The sequence below is a fragment of the Varanus komodoensis genome, unplaced genomic scaffold (genome assembly GCF_004798865.1).
Source record: "Varanus komodoensis strain SLA01 unplaced genomic scaffold, ASM479886v1 scaffold43, whole genome shotgun sequence".
NCBI lineage: Eukaryota > Metazoa > Chordata > Lepidosauria > Squamata > Varanidae > Varanus > Varanus komodoensis.
Window position 1 is genome coordinate 6,725,580 of NW_025335985.1, and position 14,369 is coordinate 6,739,948.

A 14,369-nucleotide genomic window follows, 5' to 3' on the forward strand; every position below is an offset into this window, starting at 1 on the left:
CAGCGCCGCGCCAATCACGGCACTCCGAGCTGCCAGCCGCGGCTCCGATAGGGGCGTTCGCGGAGGGGAGCCGCCCCCGCGTCACGTGGGGCTTGCGGAAGACCGGAAGCCGCGCGATGGAGCCGGAGGCGGCGGCAGGCGCGGCGGCGCAGTTCGATCCGCGGGGTAACTTGGCGGGCGCGTCCGGAGGCCTCGGCTCAGTCAGGGCAGACCTACTGGGGGGAGGGTTGTTATGCGGAGCGAGGGCGGGGCCTATGAGGCAGCGGGGCGGGGCCTGTTGCCAGGCGGGCATCCACGTGATTCCCGCAAGGCCGCTCCGGTCTCGTGCCCCCGTCAGAGTTCGGGGGGGAGGGGGCTTGGCGGGTCCGGTTCCTTGGCCTCCCGTGCAGAGCGATCCGCCCTGCAACGAGTTGTGCGCATGCGCGTCTGTTGGTGGGGGTTTTCTTCTGGATCACCAGCTGGAGCAAGAGGGGAGGCAGAGGGTGGCCGCTGCTCCAGGGCGCTGCTCGCGGTGTCCCTGGCGGGGCCCCCCGGCTCTGCGCTGCGACCGGCGCTTTCGGCCTGCTCAGGGGTGACCTGGGATTGGGAGCAAGCAGCGCGGGGGCCCCCAAACGCCTTCGGGTGGGAAAACCAAGGGGGGCCCATGAGGCGCTCTGATGGCTTGGGACCAGGAGACCTCAAGGAGCGCCTCTTCCCTTACATGCCCTCACGCCCCTTAAGGTCTGCGGGAGAGGCTCTGCTCCGGGAGCCCTCTTTAAAGGACAGAAAAAGAGCAACTACCCGGAGCAGGGCCTTCTCTGCGGTGGCGCCCAGATGATGGAATACGCTCCCTGGAGAGGTGCGCCTGGCGCCGAGTCTATATTCTTTTCGGTGCCAGGTTAAAACCTTTTCATTGGATGGCTATTTTAAAAATTAATTTTAGCATTAACAGTCACTTTTTTGCTTTTGTTTTGATATAATTTTACTGGATTTGTTACTGTTCTATTGTTTTGATTCTACATTGTAAACCATCCTGAGAAGCCAAGGCATGTGGAGACAGCATATGAAGGTTTTGAATAAATAAATAAAATAAAGGGAGGTCCCCAAACTGGGAGAAGGGGCCTCAAAGTTCAATAGAAGCACGGGCAGAGCAGTGCCTGCTTGGGCAAAGAAATCCCGACTCCCGGTCTGGGCCGATAGGATCTGAACCAGCAGCGCCTGAGCTTGGAGCCAGGCGCTTGTAGGGAGGAAGAACCAGTATCACCAGGGCATTTTATCACCTTGACCTGCTGCCCTCTTCCTCTGACTGTGCCCCCTTGTCACTGACTCAGATCACCAGCACCTTCGCTACAACCCCTTGCGAGACGACTGGGTCCTGGTGTCTGCCCATCGCATGCGGCGCCCGTGGAAGGGGCAGGTGGAGAAGCCCCCGCAGGAGGGTGTTCCGCGCTGCGACCTGTCCAACCCCTTGTGCCCAGGAGCGAGGAGAGCGAATGGCGAGGTACAGCTTCGCTGCGGGGCAAGCGGCCTTTCAGGCGTGCGTCTCTCAGTCCACTGGCCCCAGTGACACTTTCGTTATTATGATCAGTAGAAGCAGTATTCTTTTCTATACAGCTTCGTGGCCAAAGCAGAGAGACCATAACAGGTATAATCAGTGCTTTTTTTGTAAGAAAAACGGTGCCGGAACTCATGAAATTATTTACTTTTCGCACGTAGTCAAGCACTGTACACACACCCACACATGTCAGTTGTGTAATGAAACATAACGGTTGCCGCCCGCAGTAAGCACTTAGCGTGCGACCACACGACCCATCACAAGCCGAGCAGCGTCATCACAACCGGCGCAGACGAAGCATGCACGCATCGGACTCGACGCACAAGCAGCCCGCGTGCACCGTTTTAATGATTTTGCTGCCGACCTGCTATGCTCGACAGGGCGATTCAAATCCATGTGCACCAAACAGCAAATTTTCAACAGTTACTTTTAAAACTTGGAAAACCTGTTGAAAAAAGGTGCCGGAACTCCGTTCCAGTGCATTCTATGACAAAAAAAGCGCTGAGCATAATGGAGCTAAAACAGCCTTCCCCAACCTGGTGACCTTCCGGCATTTGGACTGCAGCTCCCAGGCTTCCCATCCAGCAGGGCCATCGACTGGGAATTCCGGACGTTGCAGCCCAAACTTGTCTGGAAGGCAGGAGGATGGGGGAGGCTGAGCGAAAACAAACCACGAAGAATGACTCCATAAAATGCAGGACTCTATTTTTAAAACATCAATTTTCCACCACTAGTCGAACAGTTCGATTTTGCATCGAGGACTTTCAAGGTTTGATCAAAGCTCAGCTACAGCTCTTAAAATTGGTCTTGTTTGGCAGTGAAATATGTATTTACATACTGGGCAAGCATATTCACTTTTTTGGCAACATAAGGGTCCTCATGTCTCCAGTATAAGAGGCCGTCCTCAAGAGGGATATCAGTGGAAAGCATACATGAATCAAAACGGAAGCAAATTTGGGTTTTCATTATATTTTGCTTGTGATGGGATTAGCAGCTATGCTGTGGTGTTCCCTGCCTCCTTCCTTGGGAGCTTTTGCTTCCTCTTCCTGCCCTTGCAACAGGTGTGTACCACCTGCAGGCCACCTGCAGCTCCTGGCTGCTCCTGGCTCAGTCCGCGATGCCTGTGGCACCCCATCAGATTCGTCTGCCAGCTTCGCAAGCATGTGTGCAGTCCTCAGCAAAGAAGGCTAAAATGCTGGGCGGCTGGCCGCTTCTCCTTCAGATTCTTTCTGCCAGAAGGAAGATGGGCTCTGGTGCTTTCCGCCGGGGCGAGGGGGTCCCGGAGCCGAGCGGCCTGGAGCGCCATGTGTGTCTTGCTCTGTCCCGTGCAGGTGAATCCCCACTACGAGGGCACCTTTGTCTTTGACAATGACTTCCCCGCACTGCAGCCGGATGCCCCGGAGCCGGGTAAGCGTTTGCTGCGGCAGGAGCCCAAGATGGCTCCGATCTGCAATACGCTGGGCCATCGGGGGCTTGTTTGCGGGTTGCAGTGCCCTGCCTGTCCCTCCAAATATCTGGAATGCAGGGAAATCTCTTCGGATGGGGCAGCAAGCCTCCCTGGGGAGCAATCGGTGAGGGCCGCTACCAGGACCCACCAAAAGCCCCTGGCTCTGCTGGAGAACGATTGTCATGGTGGAGGGGTGGTGGGGGGCGCCGGCGCTGCTGCACAGGTTCAGGGAGTGCCGGGGCACCTCCCGACTCCTGTCCTTCCTCGTTTGCACCCTGCCTGCCTCTCAGTGGGTTTCCTCTCCTTCCCCAGATGCTGGTGACAACCCCTTGTTTCGCACAGCGGCTGCTCGAGGTGTATGGTAACTGTGGCCTTGCAACCCCTCACCCTCGCCACCACGTCTGCAAAGCCAGTGGTCCGGTTCAGGTTGTCCCGGGACACCCTCTCCCGCTCGGGGCTTTTGCTTGAAGGCCTCCCCAGCCCCGTCGTCTTTTGCTTTGCTCTGTGCTTAGGAAATGGGGGACCTCTTTTCTGTTTCAGGAACCTCCTTTGTGTTGGGATCTATCGAGTTGCTTGCTTTCCCCCTCCGTGGGCTTGCCTCTGAGGCAGACCGCAGCCCGTGTGGCCATTACGGCCACTTCCCAAGCCCCGCTCCTGATCTTCACGAAGCTTGAGTTTCGTGGGATTCAGTGGCCCAGCCATGTGCTCTGAGTATGTTCTGCATGCTCAGCTGCTCTGGGGAAAACAGACATGCCACATCCACCAGTGTGACTGGAGTGTTGCACCCCTCTGGCCCCGGATGGATTGCTTTGGTTTGTTGATTTAAATCAAATTGTGCATTGTTTTCATATATTCCTTAAATGATGGTGCAAGTCTGAGCACTGAGCCATGTTAATTTAGAATAAAACAGGTGATCATTGCATTGTTTCAGTCTTAAAAACATCTCAGTTTCCCTGAACGCTTTCTTTTTTACTTATAGAGAGAATGTTATCAAATAGTCCTGCATATTACCTTTCTTATAACCAGCAACTATGAGCGTTTGAGGTTAACAGTGCAATTCTATGCATGCCTCCATTGAGTTCAATGAGGCTTATTCCCAGGGAAATGGGCGTAATATGGTAGCGTTAGAATGAGAATACAAGATACACGCTGGATAATTTTGTCTCCTCTTTCTTTCCGGTGTTGCCCCTTTCACTCAGTCTTCACCCATCCTTGCCCTAGCAAAAAAAAACTTAAGCAAACAATGACTGATAGGTCAAAGCAAGATTTGGTCGTACTGGGCTGAAACATGCAGTTAAAACTTTTAAAAAGACACGTTTGTATTTTGGGGAGATTTTTTAAAGCATCAATTTTGGGGCTTTGTTGAAAGCATCGATTTTTATCCACCCATTCCTTGGTCTTCCTGCCGTGCCAAACTCTTTGCTCTTTGCTCTTCCTGCCGTGCCGAGTCCGTATCTTTGCTCATGAGACTTTAGTCAGAGAGGCCTGGACGTAACAAGAAGCAATACTTTCAGTTAGACTGGGCATGCAATGAAAAACTGAAATTAATACCCTTGGTTGATTGGCAGGTGATTTTAGATTGAAAGTGAAGGTTTACTGTGTGTCATGATTAAGTTGTACTCCACTGTAGTCATGTTGCTTTTAAGTTAAAGAACAAAATGATTTCTATGATGTGTTCTAAAGAATGAAAAATGGCTTAAGCTGAAACAGGATTTAAAATTACACACGCCCCTTTCTTTACCCACCCTATCCTTGCCTGACTATGAGATTAAACAGAACGTTTTGGAAAGCCCTACTTTAGGGGGCTGTGCATAACGCGTGCCAACCCTGAAGGCAGCCTGGGGAGGGGCAGCAAGGGGCAGGGCTGGCTTTGTGGCGGCCCCCGTCTGTGGAATGGCCTCCCCACTGCGGCCTGCCTGTCCCCCGTTCAGCATCCGGTTCGGGTGGCCCTTCATGCCAAGGCTTTTAAAGACATGCACAGTTATCTGGGGGCTTGAGGGGGTTCCCCATTCCAGGGGCTCTGTGGGGTTGTTCTTCAGTGTCTGCTTTTGGCTGTGTTTAATTCCTTTGCCGCTGCTGATAAAATGTACTGTTGCGACCCGCCCAGAGAGCTTCGGCCATTGGGCAGTGTAGAAATAACACCGACCCCAACACCGGGCGCCTTCCGTGGGCTTGGTCACAGTCTGTCTGCCTGGTGCATGGCGTGGCGGTTCCCCAAGACGCTTCCCACCACGCGGCCTTCCTTGCCCCTTCTCTCTGGGTGCAGCTTCTCTTTTGTGGGTGGCCGATGGTCCAAATGCTTATTTCCGCTGACACCCCACTGGCCAAGTCGGAGGTCCTCCTCCTCTTCTCCCCATCTTCTGCTGTGCAGAGGACGGCTTGAGGGAAGCATTGGTCACGGACACAGGCGTGTCAGCCGACAGATATTCCATGGGGTTCGGCATGACTTACCCTCTGGGTTTGTGGGGATTTGGAATCCCATTGATTGAGTCCCAGGCCTCCCCTGTGCTCCTTCTGACACCGTAGCTCCAGGACCTTGGCTCTTAAACGCTGCCTGTGCGAGATACTGGAAGGAGTAAGACGCTTAATAGCGAGGCGGCTCTGCACCCGTTCCCTAAGACGTGGGATCGTGCTTTTCACCCCTGAAGGACCGAGCGATGCTGTTGAGACAGGATGGAAACCTGTTCTAGATGCTTTCGTCTTTTTCTTCCTTCTCCTGCTTCAAAGGCTCTTAAGGTCACCGTGTGCCTCCCAGCCTGGCACACCCATCGGAGGCGTGTGCCCTTGCTCACTTAGTTTGCACTGCAGCTACAGGGCGGGGGGAGGGTGGGTATTTATTCAGAATTAGCTGTGTTTCCTGGTGAGAGGTGATCCATGCGAGACATCTGTTTGGGATGCAGTTCAGCAGGAAGGCTGCCTCTCTCATTCAGGCCTGACTCCTGATGCGTTCCTTCCTTCCTTCCTTCCTTCCTTCCTTCCTTCCTTCCTTCCTTCCTTCCAGCAAGGTGATGTGCTTCCACCCCTGGTCCGACTGGACTCTGCCCCTCATGTCCCTGGCTGAGCTTCGCGCTGTGATTGACAGATGGTCGGAGATCTCTGTGGAGCTGGGCGCCTCCTACTCCTGGGTGCAGGTTGGTGGCTGCGGGAGCGTGCTCTGGCCAGTCCGCCACCCTTCCTGCCCACTACCGTGCGTGGAAGGCGTGACGACGAAGGCCGAGGCATGTTCGTCCCACCGCGGGGGGGGGGGGGGCTTGCGAAGAGAAGGGACGGGAAGCGCAGCCATTCCCCTGCCCAAAGCACCGTGCTGCGCAAAGAGCAGGAGTCGTGCCGTATTGGCTCGCGACTCCCTTCCTTGCCTCCTATACCTTCGTCTCTGCAAATGCCTCCGTCCGTTTACTTGCCCTGAGGAGTGGATGCGCTCTCCCGTGACCGCCATGTTCTCGCTCCCTTTATGCCCGCAGATCTTTGAGAATAAGGGAGCCATGATGGGCTGCTCCAACCCGCACCCGCACTGCCAGGTAAGGAGGCTTCCCCGTGTGCCCCCGGCCTGCCTGCTCCGGGCTGAGCTGGGCACAGTTCTTACTTGTGGGACGCGCTTTCCTTTTTGGCTCGTGCCTTGGGATCTGGCAATTGGAACCTGCTGCAAAAAGGCATTCGAGGATTATGAACTTCGGAATTAGCTCGAGGGCCAGGACTGAATGGCGTTTTCAGTTACTCCATACACACGTGCGCTCTGGGTTACCCAGAGCTTTCCTAATTTCAGGAATAACTTTGGGGAGAGTGTGGGGGCTTCGTGTTGTTGCTACTTCTATTAATCAGCTGGGCACAAGAAATCCTTGCCAGTCTGCAGCAGATCAGCCCAAGATCTGTTAGGTGATCCAGATCTACCCTCTGCCCCCTTGCCTAGGAGAGAGCTTACATGGGTACAGGAAGGGACTCGGCTTGAATGCTGACTTGATCAGGCCAGGCCTGGAAATACCTCCTTGTCTCAGGAATGACTCGGCCCATTGGAGCCTGAAGGGCCAGGCCACGGGGCTTTTCATAGCCAAGCGATGCTCAGCGTCCAGGATGTGGATAGAAAGCAGAAAAAAGCTTTCATGTTTGCGGTTTTCATACTCTGGCGAAAGATTCTTTATTGAAAAGTTTAGGCGGGACCATCGCAACTGAGGGCGCTTGGGTTTGGCCTTGCCCACCTCTGAGGAGCTGCTTCTCCAGTCGGATTCGCTCCGTGGGGGTGAGGTGTGGGCCAAGGTGCAGCTTCCTGAGAATGGGTGGCACGCTGCAGGCGAGTTGGCTCCTTCGGGGATGCTCAGTGGACCAAATGTGCTGTTGCGCGATGATGAGCAGTAGCTGCCGCTGGTGTGGCTCGTGGGCATGTTGAAGGGGCCCCCGCAAGCCTCTTTCTTCTGGGCCGCTTCGGCAGTGTCATCCGAAGTGCCTGGGGCTTTGGAACTGCGTGGGCATCCCGTCTGCCTTTGACTCGGAGTGCACATCCAGCCCTTAAGCGCTCTCTTGAAATGCCGCTTCGGCTCCGAGCAGCTTACTAAACAATGCTCTGGTTGGCTGGCTGGATCCCTGCCCTCCGACACGACACCTCCGCCCACTGGGCAAAGCAGCCCAAAGGGCGTGGCTTCTGCTTTCCTCAGGTGCCCATGAATAGGTGGGGCTTGGCTGTCTGCCTGCGTCTTTCGAACGATGCCTGCCTTTCTTACCATCCTCTCTGGAGAGGTTCTGCACCAGGACTCGGCTGAAGGAGGGAACATACCCGGCAACTGGAGGCCGGCTCTGCTGATTCCGCCTGGGGCCTCGGCGTGATTTCTCCCCTCACCCTTTCTCCCCAGACAAATCTTTAGGCCAATATTCGGGCCCTTGTTTTTAGAGGGAGTTTTTCTCTCAGACTTTCCCCATGTGCAAGATCACACTTTTAGTCCACCTCTTGCGTTCCCGGAGTATTCACAAGGCTGGGTTCTGTTGTTTTCTGGGCTTTGGCAAGAAAGTCCAAAATGATTTTCTGGAGATGAAGAGAACAGGCCTTGCAGCAGGGCATATCACTCGAACCGATTTTTCAGTCCGTAGGGGCATCCTATGAGACTCTGGCAGGGCTTGGGTTGCCCTTGTAAGGAAGTGTGTACCTACAGGGAGAGAGATCCTTGCTCCCAGATCCGCGACAGGGCCTCACCCTGTATGTGGAGCCATACAGCAGAGGTGTCAGTCACTGTAGCTCAGAATGATTGTTGTTCAGTACCCTGGATTGATTGGTGTGGCACGGAGACTGTGTACCTTGATTGATTGATTGATTGATTTCATTTTTATCCCACCCCATAGCTAAGGCTCCCTGGGCGATTACCAAAAATTAAAATCAAACAATCCAATCCCAGTGAATTCACCAAATGTCTCTCCCATCTGCTGTCTGACGTTTCCAAGCAACCGGTTTTCAGCCTCCCCGAAGGCCTGTGGTCAGCACCGGCGGAGGCAGAGGCAGCCCCACCACGGAGCGACCGTCCCCGTTGCCAAGTGGCTGCCAGGGGAGGGCCCTGGCGGATCCGGCTTCCGAGTGGAAAGCGTGTGCGGGCGGCTTCTGTTCGGACCCTCCATCTCGGGTGAAAAGAGGGCTGGCCGGCCCTGGCCGAAACTTAGCGGCCATCTGGAGTGTCTGACGAGGCTGCTGCGGGAGCCTGAATGGGGGAGAGCTGGGAAGGAGGGCCCCTTCCAAGGGGAGGGGCTCTGACCGCCCCCCCCACCCCGTGTCTTTGTGGCGAGGCCGAGCCCGAGCCCTGCCCTCGTGTGGAGAGGGAGGCTCCAGCCCCGTGCGCATGGGCTCCAGGTGAGGCTGGCCGAGGGGAAGCCAGTGGGCCCCTCCCAGCTTTCCTGGGGGCACAGAGGAGGGGGAGAATGGGGACTGACGCACCCCCCCCTCCCTGCCCTCTCCGTGGTGGTGGGCCAGCCGAGGCGAGGGTCCTGCAGGCACGGCTTCTGCCCCCCCCCCCCCCGGTCGCCCCTCCTGCGCTGGGGGGGCAGGAAGCCTGGGCCCCCGCCAGCTGACTCGGCCCGCACGCCCTGCGCTAACCAAACGGCCACACGGGGGCAGGGTCCGCCCGCAAATAGCCGCCGAGGCTGCTCGGCCTGGCCCTGCTGCTGAGCCCAGCGCGTCTCTTCTCCCTAGATCTGGGCCAGCAACTTCCTGCCCAGCGAGGCGTCTCTGGAGGACCGGACTCAGCGGAAGCACCTGAGCGAGCGGGGCGTCCCCATGCTGCTGGAGTACGCCCAGCTGGAGGCAGAGAGGAAGGTGGTGGCCCCCGGCCGGCGGGGAGGGGGGGTGCCGTGGACGTGGCGCTGATTCCCCCCCTCTGGATCGCTTGCAGGAGCGGATTGTGGTGGAGAACGCCGACTGGCTGGTGGTCGTCCCGCACTGGGCGGTGTGGCCCTTCCAGACCCTCCTGCTGCCTCGGCGGCACGTCTGCCGCCTCCAGGACCTTCGGGACGGCGAGCGAGACAGTCAGTGCCCGGCCTGCTCCCTCGGGCCTGCTGGGACAGGGACACACAGCGAGCGGCCTGGAGCAGTGGGCCGTGGGAGCAAGCGGGGGGAGAAGGCGTGGCAGCGCCCCGGCGTCCCGGGGGCAAGGCCGACTGGCCGAGGGGACGCCCCGCATCATGGGGGGAGACCGGGCATCCACAGAAGTGCTGCAGGAGGTTGCGCGGGGCTGCGTGCCGGCTTCGCCTGCCGAAGGCCGCCAAGAGCAGGGGGGAGCCACGGGGCAGGTGATTCGTGGTCTGTGGGGCCGTGTGCCCTTGCCACCAGCTCAGCACTGCCCTTTGGGGAGGAGAGCCAGGGCAGCTCCGGGCCACTTCTCGGGGGGCTGGAGACACGCTGGCGGCTCGCTGGGGCCGTGAGGGGCAGCGGCAGCATCGATGCTGGGCCACGCGCTTTGGACCCAGGAGGGCGGTGGCGCGAGGCGAGAGCCGCTCCGCTCCCCGCGGACAAGAGCGTCAGGCCCCCCGCTTCTCCCAGGCCTGGCCAGCTGAGGCCCGGCGCCCCTCTTCTCTGTCTGTGCCTGCAGAGGTGTTGGGGCCCAAGCACGCCCCTTGCCCGGCAGCGCACCGGGGCAGGTCCTGCCTCGCGCCAGGGAGTGCGTAGCGCGCGCGGCGGAGCGCTTGGAAGGGGGCCCCTCCTGGCCGGCGTGCAGGGCTGGCGCTTCTGTGGCCGCGGTGCTGGCGGGGGGCTGGGCGGGAAGGGTCTGCGGGGCGGGGGGCGAGGCGATGGGCGAGCCGGCTGACTTCTCTGGGCCTCGCTCCTTGCAGGCCTGGCTTCCATCCTGAAGAGGCTCCTCACGAAGTACGACAACCTCTTCCAGGTCCCCTTCCCCTACTCGATGGGGTGGCACGGTGAGCCGCTCCCCCTCTCCCCCACACCGCACTGTTGTGGGCGCCCCAGGACGTGGTGCCGCTCGCCCCGTCCTCGGGGGGATGCGCCGCGTGCTGCCCCTCCGGGTGGCTCGTGTGCGCTGGGCGTGCGTCTCGCTGGGGTGGGCCGCCTTTGAGGAGGGAGGTGGTCCCAGGAACGCAGGGCGAGCCGCGCGGCAGCCTGCAGCGCTCACGGGCCTCCGCCGGCCTCGCCAGTGAAGGGGCGGTGGGAGCTCTGCGTCCCGACTCGGGCAGACGGCCTGCGCGCCCCCCCCTCGCGGGAAGGTGTCTGAACCGCCTCTTTGAACCCGAATTCCCCCGAGAAGCCGGATTGGGCCAAGCCTTCCTCCACCGCTGGCCGGTGGGATGCCTCTGCAGAGCCCACCGAAGGGCAGAAGGTCACCCGAACCCGTGTCTGGCGGTGGCGGCGTCGGGCAGGGTGCGATGGAGGGGCGTCTGTGCCGTTCATCTGCCCCCTTCCCGTGCCACTTTCTGGGGGTTCACGAGGACAGACCTTCAGGGGCGTTACAGAAGCCTGTGTGGCCCGCCAGGCCCCCGAAGACTGCTGGGGCTCGGTCCCTCTGTGCTCCTTGGCCGTTCTCTGCCTTTTGGTCTCTGGTGCCAAGCCCATTTTCAAAGTCCCTCCCTCCTGCCCGGCTTGGGTCGTCTGTGCCTCCCTTTGGGGAACGCCCCCCCCCCAGCCCTCCCTGGCCTCGCAGGCTCTCCCAGCTGGGGGGCCTCACCAGAGGACGCACCACGCGGCTGCGGAGGACTCTCGGGAAGCGGGCTTCCCCGCACCCGGCACTGCCTGCCGGGGCTCATCCTGCGCTGGGCCACAGGTCCAGCTTCCTTCGGCCCCCTCCTTGGGTCGTGGCAGCTCTGGATTCCTTCTCGGTCTGTCTCTCGGAGAAAGTTCCGTGTCTTCCCTTTGGCCCCGATCCAGTCAAGCACCTGCATGCCTCGTGCTTGCTTAGAGCATTTGCTGAAGGACGCTCTCCCCCCCTCCCGCCCACCCCCTCCCCTCCCCTCCCCTCCCGCCTCCACAGGGGCTCCGACGGGGGCGTATCTGGACGCCGACTGCAGCCACTGGCAGCTGCACGCCCACTACTACCCGCCCCTGCTGCGCTCGGCCACGGTCCGGAAATTCATGGTCGGCTACGAAATGCTGGCTCAGGCCCAGCGGGACCTGACCCCGGAGCAGGCGAGTGGGAGCGGGCGCGGGGATGGCAGGAGACGGGAGAAGGCCCCGGGCGGGGCTGGACGTTCCGCAGGATGCTCGCCGACCCATTCCCCTTGCGGGCCGGGAGGGCGGCCAGCGCCGCCTGCTCCTCGGGGCTCTTCCAGGAGGGCCTCAGCCAGGTGAGCAGCCAGTGGCCCTCGTGCGGCTGCTGGGCTGCAGCTCCCTCCGTTCCTGGCCGGCGGGCATCCCGACTGGCGCTGGGGGGAGCTGGAGTCCCGCAGCACCTGCTGGGGAGGGGGCAGAGCGCCCTTGTTGCTGCCACAGGCGGCTGGCGCGAATGGGGAAGCGAGGAAGGGCGCTCCGGAGTGGGCGGGCTGGGCAAGGCGGTGTGGTGCCCTGCTCTGTGGCGCGTCGGCAGCGGCTCCGGGAGCCCGGCTCGCGCCTCCCTTGTGTCCTCGGTGCCTGTCCCACGGTTGTGAGCGGTGCCCACGTGCCCCAGCCTGGGGTTCAACAAGCAAGGGCTCCGTTCCCCTGCGTTAGTGCGAGGGGGGCACAGGTTAGTAGAACGGGCTGGGAAGAGAAGGAAAGGGTGTTTGTGGCTGGGAGCCGCCCTGTGGCCCTTCTGCGGGGGTGTGAGGAGCCGCAGGGGTCGCGGGGCCCAGGGGCGCTTTCTCTCCTCCTGCCTCTGCTCCGAGGATCTCACCCTTCATGCTGTGCTTTCTCCGCAGGCGGCCGAGCGCCTGAGGAACCTGCCTGAGGAGCACTACCAGCTGAAACCGAGCGAGATCCCGTAGCGCAATGCTCCAGGCGCTCTTCTGGGGTTTGCGCAGTCACTGTCCTTCGGCCAGCAGGGGTCGTTTCCGAGGAGGGCAGCGGGGCTTCTGAAATGTGGGGCTGCCGCTCAGCGAACATCACAAGGCCACGTGGCTTGGGCGGCCACGGCGGACTCCGGGCTTCCTGAGGTCTTGGGGGGCCAGTGCGCTGTGGTGGAAGTCGCATCCTCTCTTGACTCAAGGCTTCTGCAAAACCCCTTTGATTCCCAGCTTTGCGCACCGGGCTGAGCAACCTGCCGTGCGCCCAGAAACGGAAGCTGGGCGTCTCCGCCGATCGGCCGGTGCTTCCTGCGCACACCCAGCCGCGGGGAGCTAGTGATGTGCGGGCGAAACTATCTGGAAGTCCCAGGAGAGCGAGGTGGCCACATCTTTCTTCGTGTCCCCCGAAGCGATCTGCGTGCTGAGCCCAATGGAAGCTGGGAGCCGTGGCCGTGCCTTGCTGGGAGGCCGGAGCAGCTGGTGCCGCTGCCTTGATTTCCCACCCTGAGTTCAGTCTGGCTGTTCTCTGCGAACAGGAAGGCTGTTCGGTGATGCCTCTGCCAGCCTGCATTCCCCCCCGCCCAATGTGTCGCTGGGCACATTCAAATTATGGCCCCCTGGCAAAATAATTCTGATAGGGGGAGGTGTGGGGAAGCGGGGAAGGGCTTTGGTGAGGAAGGCACTCGGCTGCGCCACCCCTCTGCCGGTCGGCCTCGAGGAGAACGGAGGCCGCAGCGTCCCCTGGAAGAGATGATTTGGCTCTTGGTGCCCCATTCTGCCCTATTTTTTCCGACCATAATGTACTGAAACAAGAATAAACAGAACTTTATCCTGCTGGATTTCCTTGTCTTGGTTGCATCAGAAACAAGGGCTGAAATCTCCAGGGCGTGTGGTGCGCTGCCTCGTCCGAAGGCATCAGCCAGTGGAGAGGCCGGATTCGCTCTCCCTCTCTTCCGCTTCGCTTCGCCGTCTCTTGCTCTTTGCTGTCTGCCCAGGTTTGTGACCTGGTTAAAGAAATCCTGGTTAACTGGGTAAGGCGCAACTAACTGAGCTATCCCTTGGCTCATGTATGTAGCTCTGGGCACAGTCGGACGACTGTCTTGGTTCCCCTGGCACCACCTTCAAGAGGTGCTCCGTCCTGCTGGGGAGAGAGGACTTCTGAGATGCTGCCCTGCCTGTCAAGGTTCGTGAAAGGAATTCGATGAGATAAATGCAGTGCAGTAATACGAATAATAATACATATAATTCATTCTCTCTCCTCCTCGTTCTGTCACACTCGGGCTTGTCATGGAGGTTTCCCTTGCGAACCCTTGTCTGCTGCCGCCTCTTGTGTGTGGTCTTAACCTCATTTGCAGCTCGGTGCTGGGGGACCACACAGGATCGGTGCAGCGAACTTGAGCGGAAGCTGGCTCTTGAAGCAGGTCGAGCTTTTCAAAGGCTGCCTCTAATGCAAAGATGCCAAGAACATTTTTGCTGAAGGCAGTGTGTTTGCACACCCTAAAAATCGCTCTGTCTGTAATGGGAAGCATAGGGAGGAAGATGTCCGGAAATGAACCATGCGCTCTGCTCTGCATGTGTGAGCGTTCCACGGGCCATGCATCTTACCTTGGAAGCATCCCTGGTCCCCGTGCTGCGGCCCCCTATTTCGCGATGGGGCTGCAGGGGAATGCGGGTGTGCCTCCTTCAACAAGCACCGTGTCTCGGCCTGGAGGAGGAGGAATCGCCGGCTGCCGGAGCAGGCAAAACGTGTGAGCACCGTTTGACACCGGAAAGCAATTCCTGTACGTCGATGACTGCAGATACCCAGATGATACAAATAGTGCTGTCATAACAACGAAAAAGTTTGAAATGCTGAGTTCGGGGATCGCAATACTAAGAGTTTGAGAATGAACGAACACCTTCCAGGGCTCCTCAAGCAGTAAAGGAGCGAGAGCTTTAGCATTCTTGCCCCCTGTCCGGCGTGGTCGGGTCAGTGGAGCTGAGCCATGCCCGTGT

General features: G+C 59.3%; 1 protein-coding gene across 1 annotated transcript; it reads left to right on the top strand.

Annotated features, from left to right (window-relative positions):
* Positions 1 to 102: 102 nt before the first annotated feature.
* GALT (galactose-1-phosphate uridylyltransferase) lies at positions 103 to 13,213 on the top strand. The gene is made up of 11 exons (XM_044444000.1): positions 103 to 165; positions 1,311 to 1,480; positions 2,866 to 2,941; positions 3,294 to 3,342; positions 5,983 to 6,112; positions 6,443 to 6,499; positions 9,145 to 9,267; positions 9,344 to 9,476; positions 10,281 to 10,364; positions 11,429 to 11,583; positions 12,291 to 13,213. The coding sequence occupies exons 1-11, from the start codon at positions 117 to 119 to the stop codon at positions 12,354 to 12,356; spliced, it is 1,092 nt and encodes a 363-aa protein (XP_044299935.1). The 5' UTR covers positions 103 to 116; the 3' UTR covers positions 12,357 to 13,213.
* Positions 13,214 to 14,369: the final 1,156 nt, after the last annotated feature.

Coding starts and splice junctions, on each gene's coding strand:
- GALT (XM_044444000.1), top strand. CDS start 117: ATGGAGCCGGAGGCGGCGGCAGGCGCGGCGGCGCAGTTCGATCCGCGG. Junction 166..1,310: donor GGCGCAGTTCGATCCGCGGG/GTAACTTGGCGG, acceptor TCACTGACTCAG/ATCACCAGCACCTTCGCTAC. Junction 9,477..10,280: donor TCGGGACGGCGAGCGAGACA/GTCAGTGCCCGG, acceptor CGCTCCTTGCAG/GCCTGGCTTCCATCCTGAAG.